Genomic DNA, 19,459 nt, shown 5'->3' with positions numbered 1-19,459 from the left:
ATGTATGTTGTTGTTGTTTTTTAAATCTACAGCTTTTACTATTTTCCACATTTTTTTGTAAACTATGAAAAAAAAACGTATGCAAAGCGGACCGTTGTTTAACCATTTAATGACCTGAGCTAAATGCAGAAAGCTTTTTGTTTTAAAATGAACCACGTTACAGACTTGATTCTGAGAAAAAAAACAAATAAATTAGAACGAAGAAATCAAAATATTTGATTTCCTTTTATTAAAGGGTATCTTTAGCGAGCCTTTTGATTCTGATCTACAAAGCCTGACTATTTTTTCAACTATATTTTAAAAAACAAAACCTGTGACCCGCCAGCGATTCTAACACGACTATTTTGGCCCGCAAGAAAAAATGTTTGGATACCACTGCATTAGAGGATACTTTTAAACTATAGTTTTGCAGCTTCACATTTATTATTTTTGGGCTTTTGTTGTGTTAAAATCTGCCGTTAAAATTGTTAATCATAACATTTCTTACTTGATTAAAATTTTAAAGATTCAAACATGAAGGGAGTCTGGATATTCAGTTTAGCATTAGTTCCTTCACTAATGACATTTTGTGTTGTGTTTGTGCGTCGTCGTATTTCCCCACAGTGAGCGCGCTCTGCAGTCGACTGATCTGGTCTGTGGTCGGAGCGGGATCCTCGTAGTGTAGCCGCAGCCAGGGCTCGCCTGAAATTACACAAATCAGACATCAGAGAAGGTCCTTGAACTCACCGTCATCATCATCATCATCATCGATCTCTTACCTTTCACAACCCTCTGACCGAGTGACACCAGTAGCTCTGCCCCCACGCTGTGATTGACAGGTTCTCCGGCCTTTGATCGCCCCGCCCCCAATTTGTGAAGAATTTCAGCGAGCACCAAACCGTCGAAGTCCACGGCAACACCTGCAGGAGGAAGCGGAGAGATTAATGAATTTGTCCAAATGACGTATAACACACCCCCAAAATTGACCAAACTTGGCGTGCACTCACACAGGGCACCATTTTCACCGTACCAAGCTGCACGCAATAAACCTAAACACTACGTACTGCAGTGGGCGTGGCTTCTGGTGGTGATGAGCCCAGGAGGCGGGGCTTAGTTTGAATGTTGTGTTGTGTCTTGTGACAGTTTTACCCTCTGCTGATGTCTTCAGTTCCTTCTGATGTTTGGCTTTTCTCAGGACGCTGTAGTAATCTGAGTGGGCGGAGCAAAGCAAGCGAGCCATCTCTTTGGCCACGCCCTGTTTCTCCATCATGGCCTGGAATTTAGACAGAGCGGCTCCACCAGTCACAGCCTCAGAAATCTTCTTTCTGCCCTCTGATAGGTTGGACGCCGAGCCGGTCGTCATCAACAAAAAGCCGCCTGAAGAGACGGAAACAAAACGAGTGAAGAATAAAATCGACATTACTTTTCAAACGTCTGCTGAAGAAAAAAAGAAAGTTAACTTAATGATTTAATGTCGTTCGTTAATGTCAGGTCCTGCCGTTACCCAAAGTCGTGACGAGCTCCATCAGGTCGTCGGGTCCTCTTCCCTTCAGCGTCTCCAAAGACTCGATCACCTCCAGGCTGTTTCCTACAAATCGACCAATCGTAGCGTCCATACAGCTAAGCACCGCCCCTGTACGCATGCCCAGGCCATTTCCTGCATTCACCTTTAGTCACACAGTAACCATTAAATAAAAGTTATAACAACAGTTTCATTTGTTTTAGTAATTAAAGCTCCTGTGAGGAACTTTTGGATTCTGTCGATTTTGGCGCCTCCTGTGGATAAATCTTGACTTAAGGACCTGATCACACAAATAACCGTCACCATAAACGCGGTCGCTCCAAAAACAACTGAGTGCATGTGAAAAACAACATCTGGGCGCGCCTGTGGAGTCGGCCTGCAGCTTGTTTGTAATCACTTTGTTGGACAGGTATCTTGACAGGTATAATGAATAATATGACAATGTTTTATTCCTTACGAGAGACTGGGCTAATTCTTTAGCGCTCTGCAGGTCTTTATAGAGAGCGGCTCGACCAAACTTCACATCCAGAACCAGAGCGGACAGAGACTCGGCACCTTTCTTTGAGATGATGGATCCTGAAATGAAAACAACGTCATGTTTTAATATAAATTAATAGTATTATTCCATCCTATATTGAGTAGTTCAGTACCAGTAATCAGGGGTAAACTGTCCACAGTGCTGGTGGCGTCCCGCAGGGCATACAGGACTCGATCTGCAGGAACCAACATCTCCGTCTGACCCACAATGCAACAGCCCACCGATTCCAGGATCTCCCGAATCTGCACGAGTAAACTTCTATTAATGACTTCAATACAGACGTACAGATACTGTCTGAACTGTTCAACCTCAAAGTCAAACTCTGTCCCAGGTTTTGTTCATTGGTTCTATCTTTGGCAGCTTAATGTGCCACAAAGTGTAAATCTACTTCTGAACTACAGGATAATCTGGTTTATTTGAGGTCTGCTTCCCACTTCCTGTCAGAGTAGTGTTCATGACTCGAGGCTGCTCAGAACAGATGATTCTTAGTGTGAGTGGTATAAAGATCCAATCTGCCCAGGTAGTACCTCTTCTTTTAAACATTGTAAACGGTAAACAACGGTTTCTTTGGTAAGCCATTGTTATTAGCTTAATGCTAACATGCTAACAAGCTCATGTGTAGCTTTAGCATCTGCGTTGTTGTTGTTGTTTTTTCTTGTGTCACCTTTATCGCTGATTGGTGGATGTTGTATCCCGGGATTGATTCCAGTTTATCCAGAGTTCCTCCTGTATGAGCTAAGCCCCGCCCACTGATCATAGGCACCTGATCAGACAGAAACACACTCCTGCAGTGTTATGACATCACAGAAGAAATGACCATATAAGACTCTATATAAGAACAGGACAAAGCCCGTTGGATTAATCAGGGAAGACAGTGTTGAAGTGTCTTAAACCTGCAGCATTTCTAATGGCCAGTAGGGGGCGAAAGAAGTCCCATTGTATAGAAGTCTATGATAAAGTGCTCTGCCTTCTCACTTCATTCATTCATTTAAGTCTTCATTTGTGATTTTTCACACTTAAATGTAGAAATCAAGTATCTCCTCTGAAAATAACTCTGTGAGTCATGACTGTCTACAATGGGTGTAACACCCGAGTCCCACTGTCTGTGATGTTTTCAGAGTTTTCAGAGTCCTATCTTCACTTTGTTTACATCGCCCGGACGGCCGGCTGACTCCTCCCCTTGTGTATAAAAGTTGTTTAATTGAGGGACTAGAGAAAAGAAGAATAACATACTGTACTCACTGCTTAACTGTGTTTCTAGATCACGCTCATTTCAGGTAAATTTACATGCAGTGTGAAGATACCAGCATAATAAAGATCACTAGCATTAGCATGCTAACACAACAATGCAGCGCCAGTTGTTTTGTAGTTCAAGTTAGCTTGAAATAGCTGAAAAGTGCATGATGACGTCAGAGGAAAATATGAACATAGCTGACATCACAGAGGCTACATTCAATTATTTTATGCAGTAAATGAAAATCAACAAACAGCATGTGTGTGTGTGTGTGTGTGTGTGTGTGTGTGTGGTTGTGTACCTTGCATCCACAGGCAGCTAGCGCCGGCGCTAACACCAGACTGACTTTATCTCCCACCCCTCCTGTTGAGTGTTTATCAACTACACACCCCTCCCACTCCTTTGGCCATGACATCACCTCCCCCGATGACATCATCTCTCGGGTCAGAGTCGTGGTCTCCGTGTTGACCATCCCCTTCTGCCAGATTGCCATCAGCATGGCCCCTGACGAGAAAAAACGCAGGTGATGAAATGAGATCAGATTCAGGGAAACGTTGAATCTTTTCGTTGAAAGTTTTCGTACCGATCTGACATTCCTGAATGGTTTTGTTCGTCACGGCCTGGATGAAAGTTTTGATTTCCTGGTCACACAGCTCCTTTCCGTCTCTCTTCTTCTTGATCAGATCCGGGATGGACTCCATATTGACTTCCAAAACAAACAAACAAGCAAACAATCAAGCAGAGTATGACGTAATAACTAAAAAGCGACAATAATGATTCCAAAACATGAAAATAAAGATTAAATATTCAAACCTACTCATCGTCTTTGTCTCACCTGAGCAGGTAGAATAAAGTCAAAACCAGTTATGCATCGCAACATAACAAATCATCAGCAGAGCCAGAACATCCGGCTCTCCTCATGAGTCACAAACCTGGGAGGCCACACCAGTTTAAAAAGTTTGGACACGCCCCTGGATACATGTACCATGTTTTTACATAAAATGATCTACAGTAAGATTGGGAGGAATAAGTGAACATGTCAACATTAAAATAAAGAATCAGAGATCACCTCTGAAGCTTAAAAAGTAAATAAAGACCTCATTAATCTGGCTTCATCATGACGTCCTCTGGAGCCCTCTAGTGGTCACACAGCAACATTACTCACTATTTAATCTACAAACATAAATAACTTGTTACAGACATGTTGCGTTCAGGATCACCCACAGAGTCAGGAAACAATCAGAGCATCTTTTTCGGCAGGAAACAGAACAGCAGCAGCAGGGTGCGTGTTAATGAGATGTCGTTTATTCACACTTAATTCACACAAGCAGACGTCGTGATGATCATTTCACTTCCTGTCTCTTTTAATTATTGGATTTAAATGAACAACAACACAACACATTAGAGCAGGGGTGTCCAAAGTGCGGCCCTTGAGGGATTTTTTAGCGGCCCGTGACTTCAAATGAAGAATCAGAAGATTTTGGCCCGAGGCCTTGATTAAGATTGGCACATTATCTTATTTTTCTTTTTCATGTTAACAAGGGCTGAACAATATTCCTAAAATAGAAAATGTTCAGTGACATGTATGTTGTTGTTGTTTTTTAAATCTACAGCTTTTACTATTTTCCACATTTTTTTGTAAACTATGAAAAAAAAACGTATGCAAAGCGGACCGTTGTTTAACCATTTAATGACCTGAGCTAAATGCAGAAAGCTTTTTGTTTTAAAATGAACCACGTTACAGACTTGATTCTGAGAAAAAAAACAAATAAATTAGAACGAAGAAATCAAAATATTTGATTTCCTTTTATTAAAGGGTATCTTTAGCGAGCCTTTTGATTCTGATCTACAAAGCCTGACTATTTTTTCAACTATATTTTAAAAAACAAAACCTGTGACCCGCCAGCGATTCTAACACGACTATTTTGGCCCGCAAGAAAAAATGTTTGGATACCACTGCATTAGAGGATACTTTTAAACTGTAGTTTTGCAGCTTCACATTTATTATTTTTGGGCTTTTGTTGTGTTAAAATCTGCCGTTAAAATTGTTAATCATAACATTTCTTACTTGATTAAAATTTTAAAGATTCAAACATGAAGGGAGTCTGGATATTCAGTTTAGCATTAGTTCCTTCACTAATGACATTTTGTGTTGTGTTTGTGCGTCGTCGTATTTCCCCACAGTGAGCGCGCTCTGCAGTCGACTGATCTGGTCTGTGGTCGGAGCGGGATCCTCGTAGTGTAGCCGCAGCCAGGGCTCGCCTGAAATTACACAAATCAGACATCAGAGAAGGTCCTTGAACTCACCGTCATCATCATCATCATCATCGATCTCTTACCTTTCACAACCCTCTGACCGAGTGACACCAGTAGCTCTGCCCCCACGCTGTGATTGACAGGTTCTCCGGCCTTTGATCGCCCCGCCCCCAATTTGTGAAGAATTTCAGCGAGCACCAAACCGTCGAAGTCCACGGCAACACCTGCAGGAGGAAGCGGAGAGATTAATGAATTTGTCCAAATGACGTATAACACACCCCCAAAATTGACCAAACTTGGCGTGCACTCACACAGGGCACCATTTTCACCGTACCAAGCTGCACGCAATAAACCTAAACACTACGTACTGCAGTGGGCGTGGCTTCTGGTGGTGATGAGCCCAGGAGGCGGGGCTTAGTTTGAATGTTGTGTTGTGTCTTGTGACAGTTTTACCCTCTGCTGATGTCTTCAGTTCCTTCTGATGTTTGGCTTTTCTCAGGACGCTGTAGTAATCTGAGTGGGCGGAGCAAAGCAAGCGAGCCATCTCTTTGGCCACGCCCTGTTTCTCCATCATGGCCTGGAATTTAGACAGAGCGGCTCCACCAGTCACAGCCTCAGAAATCTTCTTTCTGCCCTCTGATAGGTTGGACGCCGAGCCGGTCGTCATCAACAAAAAGCCGCCTGAAGAGACGGAAACAAAACGAGTGAAGAATAAAATCGACATTACTTTTCAAACGTCTGCTGAAGAAAAAAAGAAAGTTAACTTAATGATTTAATGTCGTTCGTTAATGTCAGGTCCTGCCGTTACCCAAAGTCGTGACGAGCTCCATCAGGTCGTCGGGTCCTCTTCCCTTCAGCGTCTCCAAAGACTCGATCACCTCCAGGCTGTTTCCTACAAATCGACCAATCGTAGCGTCCATACAGCTAAGCACCGCCCCTGTACGCATGCCCAGGCCATTTCCTGCATTCACCTTTAGTCACACAGTAACCATTAAATAAAAGTTATAACAACAGTTTCATTTGTTTTAGTAATTAAAGCTCCTGTGAGGAACTTTTGGATTCTGTCGATTTTGGCGCCTCCTGTGGATAAATCTTGACTTAAGGACCTGATCACACAAATAACCGTCACCATAAACGCGGTCGCTCCAAAAACAACTGAGTGCATGTGAAAAACAACATCTGGGCGCGCCTGTGGAGTCGGCCTGCAGCTTGTTTGTAATCACTTTGTTGGACAGGTATCTTGACAGGTATAATGAATAATATGACAATGTTTTATTCCTTACGAGAGACTGGGCTAATTCTTTAGCGCTCTGCAGGTCTTTATAGAGAGCGGCTCGACCAAACTTCACATCCAGAACCAGAGCGGACAGAGACTCGGCACCTTTCTTTGAGATGATGGATCCTGAAATGAAAACAACGTCATGTTTTAATATAAATTAATATTATTATTCCATCCTATATTGAGTAGTTCAGTACCAGTAATCAGGGGTAAACTGTCCACAGTGCTGGTGGCGTCCCGCAGGGCATACAGGACTCGATCTGCAGGAACCAACATCTCCGTCTGACCCACAATGCAACAGCCCACCGATTCCAGGATCTCCCGAATCTGCACGAGTAAACTTCTATTAATGACTTCAATACAGACGTACAGATACTGTCTGAACTGTTCAACCTCAAAGTCAAACTCTGTCCCAGGTTTTGTTCATTGGTTCTATCTTTGGCAGCTTAATGTGCCACAAAGTGTAAATCTACTTCTGAACTACAGGATAATCTGGTTTATTTGAGGTCTGCTTCCCACTTCCTGTCAGAGTAGTGTTCATGACTCGAGGCTGCTCAGAACAGATGATTCTTAGTGTGAGTGGTATAAAGATCCAATCTGCCCAGGTAGTACCTCTTCTTTTAAACATTGTAAACGGTAAACAACGGTTTCTTTGGTAAGCCATTGTTATTAGCTTAATGCTAACATGCTAACAAGCTCATGTGTAGCTTTAGCATCTGCGTTGTTGTTGTTGTTTTTTCTTGTGTCACCTTTATCGCTGATTGGTGGATGTTGTATCCCGGGATTGATTCCAGTTTATCCAGAGTTCCTCCTGTATGAGCTAAGCCCCGCCCACTGATCATAGGCACCTGATCAGACAGAAACACACTCCTGCAGTGTTATGACATCACAGAAGAAATGACCATATAAGACTCTATATAAGAACAGGACAAAGCCCGTTGGATTAATCAGGGAAGACAGTGTTGAAGTGTCTTAAACCTGCAGCATTTCTAATGGCCAGTAGGGGGCGAAAGAAGTCCCATTGTATAGAAGTCTATGATAAAGTGCTCTGCCTTCTCACTTCATTCATTCATTTAAGTCTTCATTTGTGATTTTTCACACTTAAATGTAGAAATCAAGTATCTCCTCTGAAAATAACTCTGTGAGTCATGACTGTCTACAATGGGTGTAACACCCGAGTCCCACTGTCTGTGATGTTTTCAGAGTTTTCAGAGTCCTATCTTCACTTTGTTTACATCGCCCGGACGGCCGGCTGACTCCTCCCCTTGTGTATAAAAGTTGTTTAATTGAGGGACTAGAGAAAAGAAGAATAACATACTGTACTCACTGCTTAACTGTGTTTCTAGATCACGCTCATTTCAGGTAAATTTACATGCAGTGTGAAGATACCAGCATAATAAAGATCACTAGCATTAGCATGCTAACACAACAATGCAGCGCCAGTTGTTTTGTAGTTCAAGTTAGCTTGAAATAGCTGAAAAGTGCATGATGACGTCAGAGGAAAATATGAACATAGCTGACATCACAGAGGCTACATTCAATTATTTTATGCAGTAAATGAAAATCAACAAACAGCATGTGTGTGTGTGTGTGTGTGTGTGTGTGTGTGTGGTTGTGTACCTTGCATCCACAGGCAGCTAGCGCCGGCGCTAACACCAGACTGACTTTATCTCCCACCCCTCCTGTTGAGTGTTTATCAACTACACACCCCTCCCACTCCTTTGGCCATGACATCACCTCCCCCGATGACATCATCTCTCGGGTCAGAGTCGTGGTCTCCGTGTTGACCATCCCCTTCTGCCAGATTGCCATCAGCATGGCCCCTGACGAGAAAAAACGCAGGTGATGAAATGAGATCAGATTCAGGGAAACGTTGAATCTTTTCGTTGAAAGTTTTCGTACCGATCTGACATTCCTGAATGGTTTTGTTCGTCACGGCCTGGATGAAAGTTTTGATTTCCTGGTCACACAGCTCCTTTCCGTCTCTCTTCTTCTTGATCAGATCCGGGATGGACTCCATATTGACTTCCAAAACAAACAAACAAGCAAACAATCAAGCAGAGTATGACGTAATAACTAAAAAGCGACAATAATGATTCCAAAACATGAAAATAAAGATTAAATATTCAAACCTACTCATCGTCTTTGTCTCACCTGAGCAGGTAGAATAAAGTCAAAACCAGTTATGCATCGCAACATAACAAATCATCAGCAGAGCCAGAACATCCGGCTCTCCTCATGAGTCACAAACCTGGGAGGCCACACCAGTTTAAAAAGTTTGGACACGCCCCTGGATACATGTACCATGTTTTTACATAAAATGATCTACAGTAAGATTGGGAGGAATAAGTGAACATGTCAACATTAAAATAAAGAATCAGAGATCACCTCTGAAGCTTAAAAAGTAAATAAAGACCTCATTAATCTGGCTTCATCATGACGTCCTCTGGAGCCCTCTAGTGGTCACACAGCAACATTACTCACTATTTAATCTACAAACATAAATAACTTGTTACAGACATGTTGCGTTCAGGATCACCCACAGAGTCAGGAAACAATCAGAGCATCTTTTTCGGCAGGAAACAGAACAGCAGCAGCAGGGTGCGTGTTAATGAGATGTCGTTTATTCACACTTAATTCACACAAGCAGACGTTGTGATGATCATTTCACTTCCTGTCTCTTTTAATTATTGGATTTAAATGAACAACAACACAACACATTAGAGCAGGGGTGTCCAAAGTGCGGCCCTTGAGGGATTTTTTAGCGGCCCGTGACTTCAAATGAAGAATCAGAAGATTTTGGCCCGAGGCCTTGATTAAGATTGGCACATTATCTTATTTTTCTTTTTCATGTTAACAAGGGCTGAACAATATTCCTAAAATAGAAAATGTTCAGTGACATGTATGTTGTTGTTGTTTTTTAAATCTACAGCTTTTACTATTTTCCACATTTTTTTGTAAACTATGAAAAAAAAACGTATGCAAAGCGGACCGTTGTTTAACCATTTAATGACCTGAGCTAAATGCAGAAAGCTTTTTGTTTTAAAATGAACCACGTTACAGACTTGATTCTGAGAAAAAAAACAAATAAATTAGAACGAAGAAATCAAAATATTTGATTTCCTTTTATTAAAGGGTATCTTTAGCGAGCCTTTTGATTCTGATCTACAAAGCCTGACTATTTTTTCAACTATATTTTAAAAAACAAAACCTGTGACCCGCCAGCGATTCTAACACGACTATTTTGGCCCGCAAGAAAAAATGTTTGGATACCACTGCATTAGAGGATACTTTTAAACTGTAGTTTTGCAGCTTCACATTTATTATTTTTGGGCTTTTGTTGTGTTAAAATCTGCCGTTAAAATTGTTAATCATAACATTTCTTACTTGATTAAAATTTTAAAGATTCAAACATGAAGGGAGTCTGGATATTCAGTTTAGCATTAGTTCCTTCACTAATGACATTTTGTGTTGTGTTTGTGCGTCGTCGTATTTCCCCACAGTGAGCGCGCTCTGCAGTCGACTGATCTGGTCTGTGGTCGGAGCGGGATCCTCGTAGTGTAGCCGCAGCCAGGGCTCGCCTGAAATTGCACAAATCAGACATCAGAGAAGGTCCTTGAACTCACCGTCATCATCATCATCATCATCGATCTCTTACCTTTCACAACCCTCTGACCGAGTGACACCAGTAGCTCTGCCCCCACGCTGTGATTGACAGGTTCTCCGGCCTTTGATCGCCCCGCCCCCAATTTGTGAAGAATTTCAGCGAGCACCAAACCGTCGAAGTCCACGGCAACACCTGCAGGAGGAAGCGGAGAGATTAATGAATTTGTCCAAATGACGTATAACACACCCCCAAAATTGACCAAACTTGGCGTGCACTCACACAGGGCACCATTTTCACCGTACCAAGCTGCACGCAATAAACCTAAACACTACGTACTGCAGTGGGCGTGGCTTCTGGTGGTGATGAGCCCAGGAGGCGGGGCTTAGTTTGAATGTTGTGTTGTGTCTTGTGACAGTTTTACCCTCTGCTGATGTCTTCAGTTCCTTCTGATGTTTGGCTTTTCTCAGGACGCTGTAGTAATCTGAGTGGGCGGAGCAAAGCAAGCGAGCCATCTCTTTGGCCACGCCCTGTTTCTCCATCATGGCCTGGAATTTAGACAGAGCGGCTCCACCAGTCACAGCCTCAGAAATCTTCTTTCTGCCCTCTGATAGGTTGGACGCCGAGCCGGTCGTCATCAACAAAAAGCCGCCTGAAGAGACGGAAACAAAACGAGTGAAGAATAAAATCGACATTACTTTTCAAACGTCTGCTGAAGAAAAAAAGAAAGTTAACTTAATGATTTAATGTCGTTCGTTAATGTCAGGTCCTGCCGTTACCCAAAGTCGTGACGAGCTCCATCAGGTCGTCGGGTCCTCTTCCCTTCAGCGTCTCCAAAGACTCGATCACCTCCAGGCTGTTTCCTACAAATCGACCAATCGTAGCGTCCATACAGCTAAGCACCGCCCCTGTACGCATGCCCAGGCCATTTCCTGCATTCACCTTTAGTCACACAGTAACCATTAAATAAAAGTTATAACAACAGTTTCATTTGTTTTAGTAATTAAAGCTCCTGTGAGGAACTTTTGGATTCTGTCGATTTTGGCGCCTCCTGTGGATAAATCTTGACTTAAGGACCTGATCACACAAATAACCGTCACCATAAACGCGGTCGCTCCAAAAACAACTGAGTGCATGTGAAAAACAACATCTGGGCGCGCCTGTGGAGTCGGCCTGCAGCTTGTTTGTAATCACTTTGTTGGACAGGTATCTTGACAGGTATAATGAATAATATGACAATGTTTTATTCCTTACGAGAGACTGGGCTAATTCTTTAGCGCTCTGCAGGTCTTTATAGAGAGCGGCTCGACCAAACTTCACATCCAGAACCAGAGCGGACAGAGACTCGGCACCTTTCTTTGAGATGATGGATCCTGAAATGAAAACAACGTCATGTTTTAATATAAATTAATAGTATTATTCCATCCTATATTGAGTAGTTCAGTACCAGTAATCAGGGGTAAACTGTCCACAGTGCTGGTGGCGTCCCGCAGGGCATACAGGACTCGATCTGCAGGAACCAACATCTCCGTCTGACCCACAATGCAACAGCCCACCGATTCCAGGATCTCCCGAATCTGCACGAGTAAACTTCTATTAATGACTTCAATACAGACGTACAGATACTGTCTGAACTGTTCAACCTCAAAGTCAAACTCTGTCCCAGGTTTTGTTCATTGGTTCTATCTTTGGCAGCTTAATGTGCCACAAAGTGTAAATCTACTTCTGAACTACAGGATAATCTGGTTTATTTGAGGTCTGCTTCCCACTTCCTGTCAGAGTAGTGTTCATGACTCGAGGCTGCTCAGAACAGATGATTCTTAGTGTGAGTGGTATAAAGATCCAATCTGCCCAGGTAGTACCTCTTCTTTTAAACATTGTAAACGGTAAACAACGGTTTCTTTGGTAAGCCATTGTTATTAGCTTAATGCTAACATGCTAACAAGCTCATGTGTAGCTTTAGCATCTGCGTTGTTGTTGTTGTTTTTTCTTGTGTCACCTTTATCGCTGATTGGTGGATGTTGTATCCCGGGATTGATTCCAGTTTATCCAGAGTTCCTCCTGTATGAGCTAAGCCCCGCCCACTGATCATAGGCACCTGATCAGACAGAAACACACTCCTGCAGTGTTATGACATCACAGAAGAAATGACCATATAAGACTCTATATAAGAACAGGACAAAGCCCGTTGGATTAATCAGGGAAGACAGTGTTGAAGTGTCTTAAACCTGCAGCATTTCTAATGGCCAGTAGGGGGCGAAAGAAGTCCCATTGTATAGAAGTCTATGATAAAGTGCTCTGCCTTCTCACTTCATTCATTCATTTAAGTCTTCATTTGTGATTTTTCACACTTAAATGTAGAAATCAAGTATCTCCTCTGAAAATAACTCTGTGAGTCATGACTGTCTACAATGGGTGTAACACCCGAGTCCCACTGTCTGTGATGTTTTCAGAGTTTTCAGAGTCCTATCTTCACTTTGTTTACATCGCCCGGACGGCCGGCTGACTCCTCCCCTTGTGTATAAAAGTTGTTTAATTGAGGGACTAGAGAAAAGAAGAATAACATACTGTACTCACTGCTTAACTGTGTTTCTAGATCACGCTCATTTCAGGTAAATTTACATGCAGTGTGAAGATACCAGCATAATAAAGATCACTAGCATTAGCATGCTAACACAACAATGCAGCGCCAGTTGTTTTGTAGTTCAAGTTAGCTTGAAATAGCTGAAAAGTGCATGATGACGTCAGAGGAAAATATGAACATAGCTGACATCACAGAGGCTACATTCAATTATTTTATGCAGTAAATGAAAATCAACAAACAGCATGTGTGTGTGTGTGTGTGTGTGTGTGTGTGTGTGGTTGTGTACCTTGCATCCACAGGCAGCTAGCGCCGGCGCTAACACCAGACTGACTTTATCTCCCACCCCTCCTGTTGAGTGTTTATCAACTACACACCCCTCCCACTCCTTTGGCCATGACATCACCTCCCCCGATGACATCATCTCTCGGGTCAGAGTCGTGGTCTCCGTGTTGACCATCCCCTTCTGCCAGATTGCCATCAGCATGGCCCCTGACGAGAAAAAACGCAGGTGATGAAATGAGATCAGATTCAGGGAAACGTTGAATCTTTTCGTTGAAAGTTTTCGTACCGATCTGACATTCCTGAATGGTTTTGTTCGTCACGGCCTGGATGAAAGTTTTGATTTCCTGGTCACACAGCTCCTTTCCGTCTCTCTTCTTCTTGATCAGATCCGGGATGGACTCCATATTGACTTCCAAAACAAACAAACAAGCAAACAATCAAGCAGAGTATGACGTAATAACTAAAAAGCGACAATAATGATTCCAAAACATGAAAATAAAGATTAAATATTCAAACCTACTCATCGTCTTTGTCTCACCTGAGCAGGTAGAATAAAGTCAAAACCAGTTATGCATCGCAACATAACAAATCATCAGCAGAGCCAGAACATCCGGCTCTCCTCATGAGTCACAAACCTGGGAGGCCACACCAGTTTAAAAAGTTTGGACACGCCCCTGGATACATGTACCATGTTTTTACATAAAATGATCTACAGTAAGATTGGGAGGAATAAGTGAACATGTCAACATTAAAATAAAGAATCAGAGATCACCTCTGAAGCTTAAAAAGTAAATAAAGACCTCATTAATCTGGCTTCATCATGACGTCCTCTGGAGCCCTCTAGTGGTCACACAGCAACATTACTCACTATTTAATCTACAAACATAAATAACTTGTTACAGACATGTTGCGTTCAGGATCACCCACAGAGTCAGGAAACAATCAGAGCATCTTTTTCGGCAGGAAACAGAACAGCAGCAGCAGGGTGCGTGTTAATGAGATGTCGTTTATTCACACTTAATTCACACAAGCAGACGTCGTGATGATCATTTCACTTCCTGTCTCTTTTAATTATTGGATTTAAATGAACAACAACACAACACATTAGAGCAGGGGTGTCCAAAGTGCGGCCCTTGAGGGATTTTTTAGCGGCCCGTGACTTCAAATGAAGAATCAGAAGATTTTGGCCCGAGGCCTTGATTAAGATTGGCACATTATCTTATTTTTCTTTTTCATGTTAACAAGGGCTGAACAATATTCCTAAAATAGAAAATGTTCAGTGACATGTATGTTGTTGTTGTTTTTTAAATCTACAGCTTTTACTATTTTCCACATTTTTTTGTAAACTATGAAAAAAAAACGTATGCAAAGCGGACCGTTGTTTAACCATTTAATGACCTGAGCTAAATGCAGAAAGCTTTTTGTTTTAAAATGAACCACGTTACAGACTTGATTCTGAGAAAAAAAACAAATAAATTAGAACGAAGAAATCAAAATATTTGATTTCCTTTTATTAAAGGGTATCTTTAGCGAGCCTTTTGATTCTGATCTACAAAGCCTGACTATTTTTTCAACTATATTTTAAAAAACAAAACCTGTGACCCGCCAGCGATTCTAACACGACTATTTTGGCCCGCAAGAAAAAATGTTTGGATACCACTGCATTAGAGGATACTTTTAAACTGTAGTTTTGCAGCTTCACATTTATTATTTTTGGGCTTTTGTTGTGTTAAAATCTGCCGTTAAAATTGTTAATCATAACATTTCTTACTTGATTAAAATTTTAAAGATTCAAACATGAAGGGAGTCTGGATATTCAGTTTAGCATTAGTTCCTTCACTAATGACATTTTGTGTTGTGTTTGTGCGTCGTCGTATTTCCCCACAGTGAGCGCGCTCTGCAGTCGACTGATCTGGTCTGTGGTCGGAGCGGGATCCTCGTAGTGTAGCCGCAGCCAGGGCTCGCCTGAAATTACACAAATCAGACATCAGAGAAGGTCCTTGAACTCACCGTCATCATCATCATCATCATCGATCTCTTACCTTTCACAACCCTCTGACCGAGTGACACCAGTAGCTCTGCCCCCACGCTGTGATTGACAGGTTCTCCGGCCTTTGATCGCCCCGCCCCCAATTTGTGAAGAATTTCAGCGAGCACCAAACCGTCGAAGTCCACGGCAACACCTGCAGGAGGAAGCGGAGAGATTAATGAATTTGTCCAAATGACGTATAACACACCCCCAAAATTGACCAAACTTGGCGTGCACTCACACAGGGCACCATTTTCACCGTACCAAGCTGCACGCAATAAACCTAAACACTACGTACTGCAGTGGGCGTGGCTTCTGGTGGTGATGAGCCCAGGAGGCGGGGCTTAGTTTGAATGTTGTGTTGTGTCTTGTGACAGTTTTACCCTCTGCTGATGTCTTCAGTTCCTTCTGATGTTTGGCTTTTCTCAGGACGCTGTAGTAATCTGAGTGGGCGGAGCAAAGCAAGCGAGCCATCTCTTTGGCCACGCCCTGTTTCTCCATCATGGCCTGGAATTTAGACAGAGCGGCTCCACCAGTCACAGCCTCAGAAATCTTCTTTCTGCCCTCTGATAGGTTGGACGCCGAGCCGGTCGTCATCAACAAAAAGCCGCCTGAAGAGACGGAAACAAAACGAGTGAAGAATAAAATCGACATTACTTTTCAAACGTCTGCTGAAGAAAAAAAGAAAGTTAACTTAATGATTTAATGTCGTTCGTTAATGTCAGGTCCTGCCGTTACCCAAAGTCGTGACGAGCTCCATCAGGTCGTCGGGTCCTCTTCCCTTCAGCGTCTCCAAAGACTCGATCACCTCCAGGCTGTTTCCTACAAATCGACCAATCGTAGCGTCCATACAGCTAAGCACCGCCCCTGTACGCATGCCCAGGCCATTTCCTGCATTCACCTTTAGTCACACAGTAACCATTAAATAAAAGTTATAACAACAGTTTCATTTGTTTTAGTAATTAAAGCTCCTGTGAGGAACTTTTGGATTCTGTCGATTTTGGCGCCTCCTGTGGATAAATCTTGACTTAAGGACCTGATCACACAAATAACCGTCACCATAAACGCGGTCGCTCCAAAAACAACTGAGTGCATGTGAAAAACAACATCTGGGCGCGCCTGTGGAGTCGGCCTGCAGCTTGTTTGTAATCACTTTGTTGGACAGGTATCTTGACAGGTATAATGAATAATATGACAATGTTTTATTCCTTACGAGAGACTGGGCTAATTCTTTAGCGCTCTGCAGGTCTTTATAGAGAGCGGCTCGACCAAACTTCACATCCAGAACCAGAGCGGACAGAGACTCGGCACCTTTCTTTGAGATGATGGATCCTGAAATGAAAACAACGTCATGTTTTAATATAAATTAATAGTATTATTCCATCCTATATTGAGTAGTTCAGTACCAGTAATCAGGGGTAAACTGTCCACAGTGCTGGTGGCGTCCCGCAGGGCATACAGGACTCGATCTGCAGGAACCAACATCTCCGTCTGACCCACAATGCAACAGCCCACCGATTCCAGGATCTCCCGAATCTGCACGAGTAAACTTCTATTAATGACTTCAATACAGACGTACAGATACTGTCTGAACTGTTCAACCTCAAAGTCAAACTCTGTCCCAGGTTTTGTTCATTGGTTCTATCTTTGGCAGCTTAATGTGCCACAAAGTGTAAATCTACTTCTGAACTACAGGATAATCTGGTTTATTTGAGGTCTGCTTCCCACTTCCTGTCAGAGTAGTGTTCATGACTCGAGGCTGCTCAGAACAGATGATTCTTAGTGTGAGTGGTATAAAGATCCAATCTGCCCAGGTAGTACCTCTTCTTTTAAACATTGTAAACGGTAAACAACGGTTTCTTTGGTAAGCCATTGTTATTAGCTTAATGCTAACATGCTAACAAGCTCATGTGTAGCTTTAGCATCTGCGTTGTTGTTGTTGTTTTTTCTTGTGTCACCTTTATCGCTGATTGGTGGATGTTGTATCCCGGGATTGATTCCAGTTTATCCAGAGTTCCTCCTGTATGAGCTAAGCCCCGCCCACTGATCATAGGCACCTGATCAGACAGAAACACACTCCTGCAGTGTTATGACATCACAGAAGAAATGACCATATAAGACTCTATATAAGAACAGGACAAAGCCCGTTGGATTAATCAGGGAAGACAGTGTTGAAGTGTCTTAAACCTGCAGCATTTCTAATGGCCAGTAGGGGGCGAAAGAAGTCCCATTGTATAGAAGTCTATGATAAAGTGCTCTGCCTTCTCACTTCATTCATTCATTTAAGTCTTCATTTGTGATTTTTCACACTTAAATGTAGAAATCAAGTATCTCCTCTGAAAATAACTCTGTGAGTCATGACTGTCTACAATGGGTGTAACACCCGAGTCCCACTGTCTGTGATGTTTTCAGAGTTTTCAGAGTCCTATCTTCACTTTGTTTACATCGCCCGGACGGCCGGCTGACTCCTCCCCTTGTGTATAAAAGTTGTTTAATTGAGGGACTAGAGAAAAGAAGAATAACATACTGTACTCACTGCTTAACTGTGTTTCTAGATCACGCTCATTTCAGGTAAATTTACATGCAGTGTGAAGATACCAGCATAATAAAGATCACTAGCATTAGCATGCTAACACAACAATGCAGCGCCAGTTGTTTTGTAGTTCAAGTTAGCTTGAAATAGCTGAAAAGTGCATGATGACGTCAGAGGAAAATATGAACATAGCTGACATCACAGAGGCTACATTCAATTATTTTATGCAGTAAATGAAAATCAACAAACAGCATGTGTGTGTGTGTGTGTGTGTGTGTGTGTGTGTGTGTGTGGTTGTGTACCTTGCATCCACAGGCAGCTAGCGCCGGCGCTAACACCAGACTGACTTTATCTCCCACCCCTCCTGTTGAGTGTTTATCAACTACACACCCCTCCCACTCCTTTGGCCATGACATCACCTCCCCCGATGACATCATCTCTCGGGTCAGAGTCGTGGTCTCCGTGTTGACCATCCCCTTCTGCCAGATTGCCATCAGCATGGCCCCTGACGAGAAAAAACGCAGGTGATGAAATGAGATCAGATTCAGGGAAACGTTGAATCTTTTCGTTGAAAGTTTTCGTACCGATCTGACATTCCTGAATGGTTTTGTTCGTCACGGCCTGGATGAAAGTTTTGATTTCCTGGTCACACAGCTCCTTTCCGTCTCTCTTCTTCTTGATCAGATCCGGGATGGACTCCATATTGACTTCCAAAACAAACAAACAAGCAAACAATCAAGCAGAGTATGACGTAATAACTAAAAAGCGACAATAATGATTCCAAAACATGAAAATAAAGATTAAATATTCAAACCTACTCATCGTCTTTGTCTCACCTGAGCAGGTAGAATAAAGTCAAAACCAGTTATGCATCGCAACATAACAAATCATCAGCAGAGCCAGAACATCCGGCTCTCCTCATGAGTCACAAACCTGGGAGGCCACACCAGTTTAAAAAGTTTGGACACGCCCCTGGATACATGTACCATGTTTTTACATAAAATGATCTACAGTAAGATTGGGAGGAATAAGTGAACATGTCAACATTAAAATAAAGAATCAGAGATCACCTCTGAAGCTTAAAAAGTAAATAAAGACCTCATTAATCTGGCTTCATCATGACGTCCTCTGGAGCCCTCTAGTGGTCACACAGCAACATTACTCACTATTTAATCTACAAACATAAATAACTTGTTACAGACATGTTGCGTTCAGGATCACCCACAGAGTCAGGAAACAATCAGAGCATCTTTTTCGGCAGGAAACAGAACAGCAGCAGCAGGGTGCGTGTTAATGAGATGTCGTTTATTCACACTTAATTCACACAAGCAGACGTCGTGATGATCATTTCACTTCCTGTCTCTTTTAATTATTGGATTTAAATGAACAACAACACAACACATTAGAGCAGGGGTGTCCAAAGTGCGGCCCTTGAGGGATTTTTTAGCGGCCCGTGACTTCAAATGAAGAATCAGAAGATTTTGGCCCGAGGCCTTGATTAAGATTGGCACATTATCTTATTTTTCTTTTTCATGTTAACAAGGGCTGAACAATATTCCTAAAATAGAAAATGTTCAGTGACATGTATGTTGTTGTTGTTTTTTAAATCTACAGCTTTT

General features: G+C 42.4%; 4 protein-coding genes across 8 annotated transcripts; all 4 read right to left on the bottom strand.

Annotated features, from left to right (window-relative positions):
• Window positions 1-93: 93 nt before the first annotated feature.
• Window positions 94-4,421, bottom strand: LOC110002744 (thymidine phosphorylase-like). Of its 2 annotated transcripts, none has more exons than XM_029282279.2 (10): window positions 4,091-4,421; window positions 3,857-3,979; window positions 3,575-3,777; window positions 2,704-2,802; window positions 2,152-2,281; window positions 1,959-2,077; window positions 1,484-1,646; window positions 1,129-1,356; window positions 759-899; window positions 94-681 (listed from the first exon to the last, which is right to left on the bottom strand). In XM_029282279.2, the coding sequence occupies exons 1-10, from the start codon at window positions 4,092-4,094 to the stop codon at window positions 533-535; spliced, it is 1,359 nt and encodes a 452-aa protein (XP_029138112.1). In that variant the 5' UTR covers window positions 4,095-4,421; the 3' UTR covers window positions 94-532. The 2 variants fall into 2 exon arrangements, with proteins under 2 accessions (XP_029138112.1, XP_020514059.1); XM_020658403.3 differs by having other exon boundaries at window positions 4,109-4,421.
• A 526-nt stretch (window positions 4,422-4,947) lies between these two features.
• LOC110002742 (thymidine phosphorylase-like) lies at window positions 4,948-9,347 on the bottom strand. 2 transcript variants are annotated; one of them, XM_029282280.2, is made up of 10 exons: window positions 8,945-9,347; window positions 8,711-8,833; window positions 8,429-8,631; window positions 7,558-7,656; window positions 7,006-7,135; window positions 6,813-6,931; window positions 6,338-6,500; window positions 5,983-6,210; window positions 5,613-5,753; window positions 4,948-5,535 (listed from the first exon to the last, which is right to left on the bottom strand). In XM_029282280.2, exons 1-10 carry the CDS (start codon window positions 8,946-8,948, stop codon window positions 5,387-5,389), a joined length of 1,359 nt encoding a protein of 452 aa, XP_029138113.1. In that variant the 5' UTR covers window positions 8,949-9,347; the 3' UTR covers window positions 4,948-5,386. The 2 variants fall into 2 exon arrangements, with proteins under 2 accessions (XP_029138113.1, XP_020514057.1); XM_020658401.3 differs by having other exon boundaries at window positions 8,963-9,343.
• A 454-nt stretch (window positions 9,348-9,801) lies between these two features.
• LOC110002743 (thymidine phosphorylase-like) lies at window positions 9,802-14,129 on the bottom strand. Of its 2 annotated transcripts, none has more exons than XM_029282281.2 (10): window positions 13,799-14,129; window positions 13,565-13,687; window positions 13,283-13,485; window positions 12,412-12,510; window positions 11,860-11,989; window positions 11,667-11,785; window positions 11,192-11,354; window positions 10,837-11,064; window positions 10,467-10,607; window positions 9,802-10,389 (listed from the first exon to the last, which is right to left on the bottom strand). In XM_029282281.2, the coding sequence occupies exons 1-10, from the start codon at window positions 13,800-13,802 to the stop codon at window positions 10,241-10,243; spliced, it is 1,359 nt and encodes a 452-aa protein (XP_029138114.1). In that variant the 5' UTR covers window positions 13,803-14,129; the 3' UTR covers window positions 9,802-10,240. The 2 variants fall into 2 exon arrangements, with proteins under 2 accessions (XP_029138114.1, XP_020514058.1); XM_020658402.3 differs by having other exon boundaries at window positions 13,817-14,129.
• A 526-nt stretch (window positions 14,130-14,655) lies between these two features.
• LOC110002740 (thymidine phosphorylase-like) lies at window positions 14,656-19,364 on the bottom strand. 2 transcript variants are annotated; one of them, XM_029282278.2, is made up of 10 exons: window positions 18,659-19,364; window positions 18,425-18,547; window positions 18,143-18,345; window positions 17,266-17,364; window positions 16,714-16,843; window positions 16,521-16,639; window positions 16,046-16,208; window positions 15,691-15,918; window positions 15,321-15,461; window positions 14,656-15,243 (listed from the first exon to the last, which is right to left on the bottom strand). In XM_029282278.2, exons 1-10 carry the CDS (start codon window positions 18,660-18,662, stop codon window positions 15,095-15,097), a joined length of 1,359 nt encoding a protein of 452 aa, XP_029138111.1. In that variant the 5' UTR covers window positions 18,663-19,364; the 3' UTR covers window positions 14,656-15,094. The 2 variants fall into 2 exon arrangements, with proteins under 2 accessions (XP_029138111.1, XP_020514056.1); XM_020658400.3 differs by having other exon boundaries at window positions 18,677-19,364.
• Between the last annotated feature and the right edge of the window lie 95 nt (window positions 19,365-19,459).

The sequence above is a fragment of the Labrus bergylta genome, chromosome 23, assembly GCF_963930695.1.
Source record: "Labrus bergylta chromosome 23, fLabBer1.1, whole genome shotgun sequence".
In the NCBI taxonomy this organism is placed as follows: Eukaryota; Metazoa; Chordata; class Actinopteri; order Labriformes; family Labridae; genus Labrus; species Labrus bergylta.
This window is presented reverse-complemented; position numbering and strand designations above follow the sequence as displayed.

What these genes read in the sequence shown, in the direction of transcription:
- LOC110002743 (XM_029282281.2), bottom strand. An exon ending in TCCACCAATCAGCGATAAAG is followed by an intron (nt 11,990 to 12,411) that starts GTGACACAAGAA and finishes TTACTCGTGCAG; the next exon opens with ATTCGGGAGATCCTGGAATC. An exon ending in CGGTCAGAGGGTTGTGAAAG is followed by an intron (nt 10,390 to 10,466) that starts GTAAGAGATCGA and finishes GTGCAATTTCAG; the next exon opens with GCGAGCCCTGGCTGCGGCTA.
- LOC110002742 (XM_029282280.2), bottom strand. An exon ending in TAGCTGCCTGTGGATGCAAG is followed by an intron (nt 7,657 to 8,428) that starts GTACACAACCAC and finishes CTGTCTGATCAG; the next exon opens with GTGCCTATGATCAGTGGGCG. An exon ending in CGGTCAGAGGGTTGTGAAAG is followed by an intron (nt 5,536 to 5,612) that starts GTAAGAGATCGA and finishes GTGTAATTTCAG; the next exon opens with GCGAGCCCTGGCTGCGGCTA.
- LOC110002740 (XM_029282278.2), bottom strand. An exon ending in TCCACCAATCAGCGATAAAG is followed by an intron (nt 16,844 to 17,265) that starts GTGACACAAGAA and finishes TTACTCGTGCAG; the next exon opens with ATTCGGGAGATCCTGGAATC. An exon ending in ACTGAAGACATCAGCAGAGG is followed by an intron (nt 15,462 to 15,690) that starts GTAAAACTGTCA and finishes TTCCTCCTGCAG; the next exon opens with GTGTTGCCGTGGACTTCGAC.
- LOC110002744 (XM_029282279.2), bottom strand. An exon ending in AAGAATTAGCCCAGTCTCTC is followed by an intron (nt 1,647 to 1,958) that starts GTAAGGAATAAA and finishes GTGTGACTAAAG; the next exon opens with GTGAATGCAGGAAATGGCCT. An exon ending in GGAGCTCGTCACGACTTTGG is followed by an intron (nt 1,357 to 1,483) that starts GTAACGGCAGGA and finishes CCGTCTCTTCAG; the next exon opens with GCGGCTTTTTGTTGATGACG.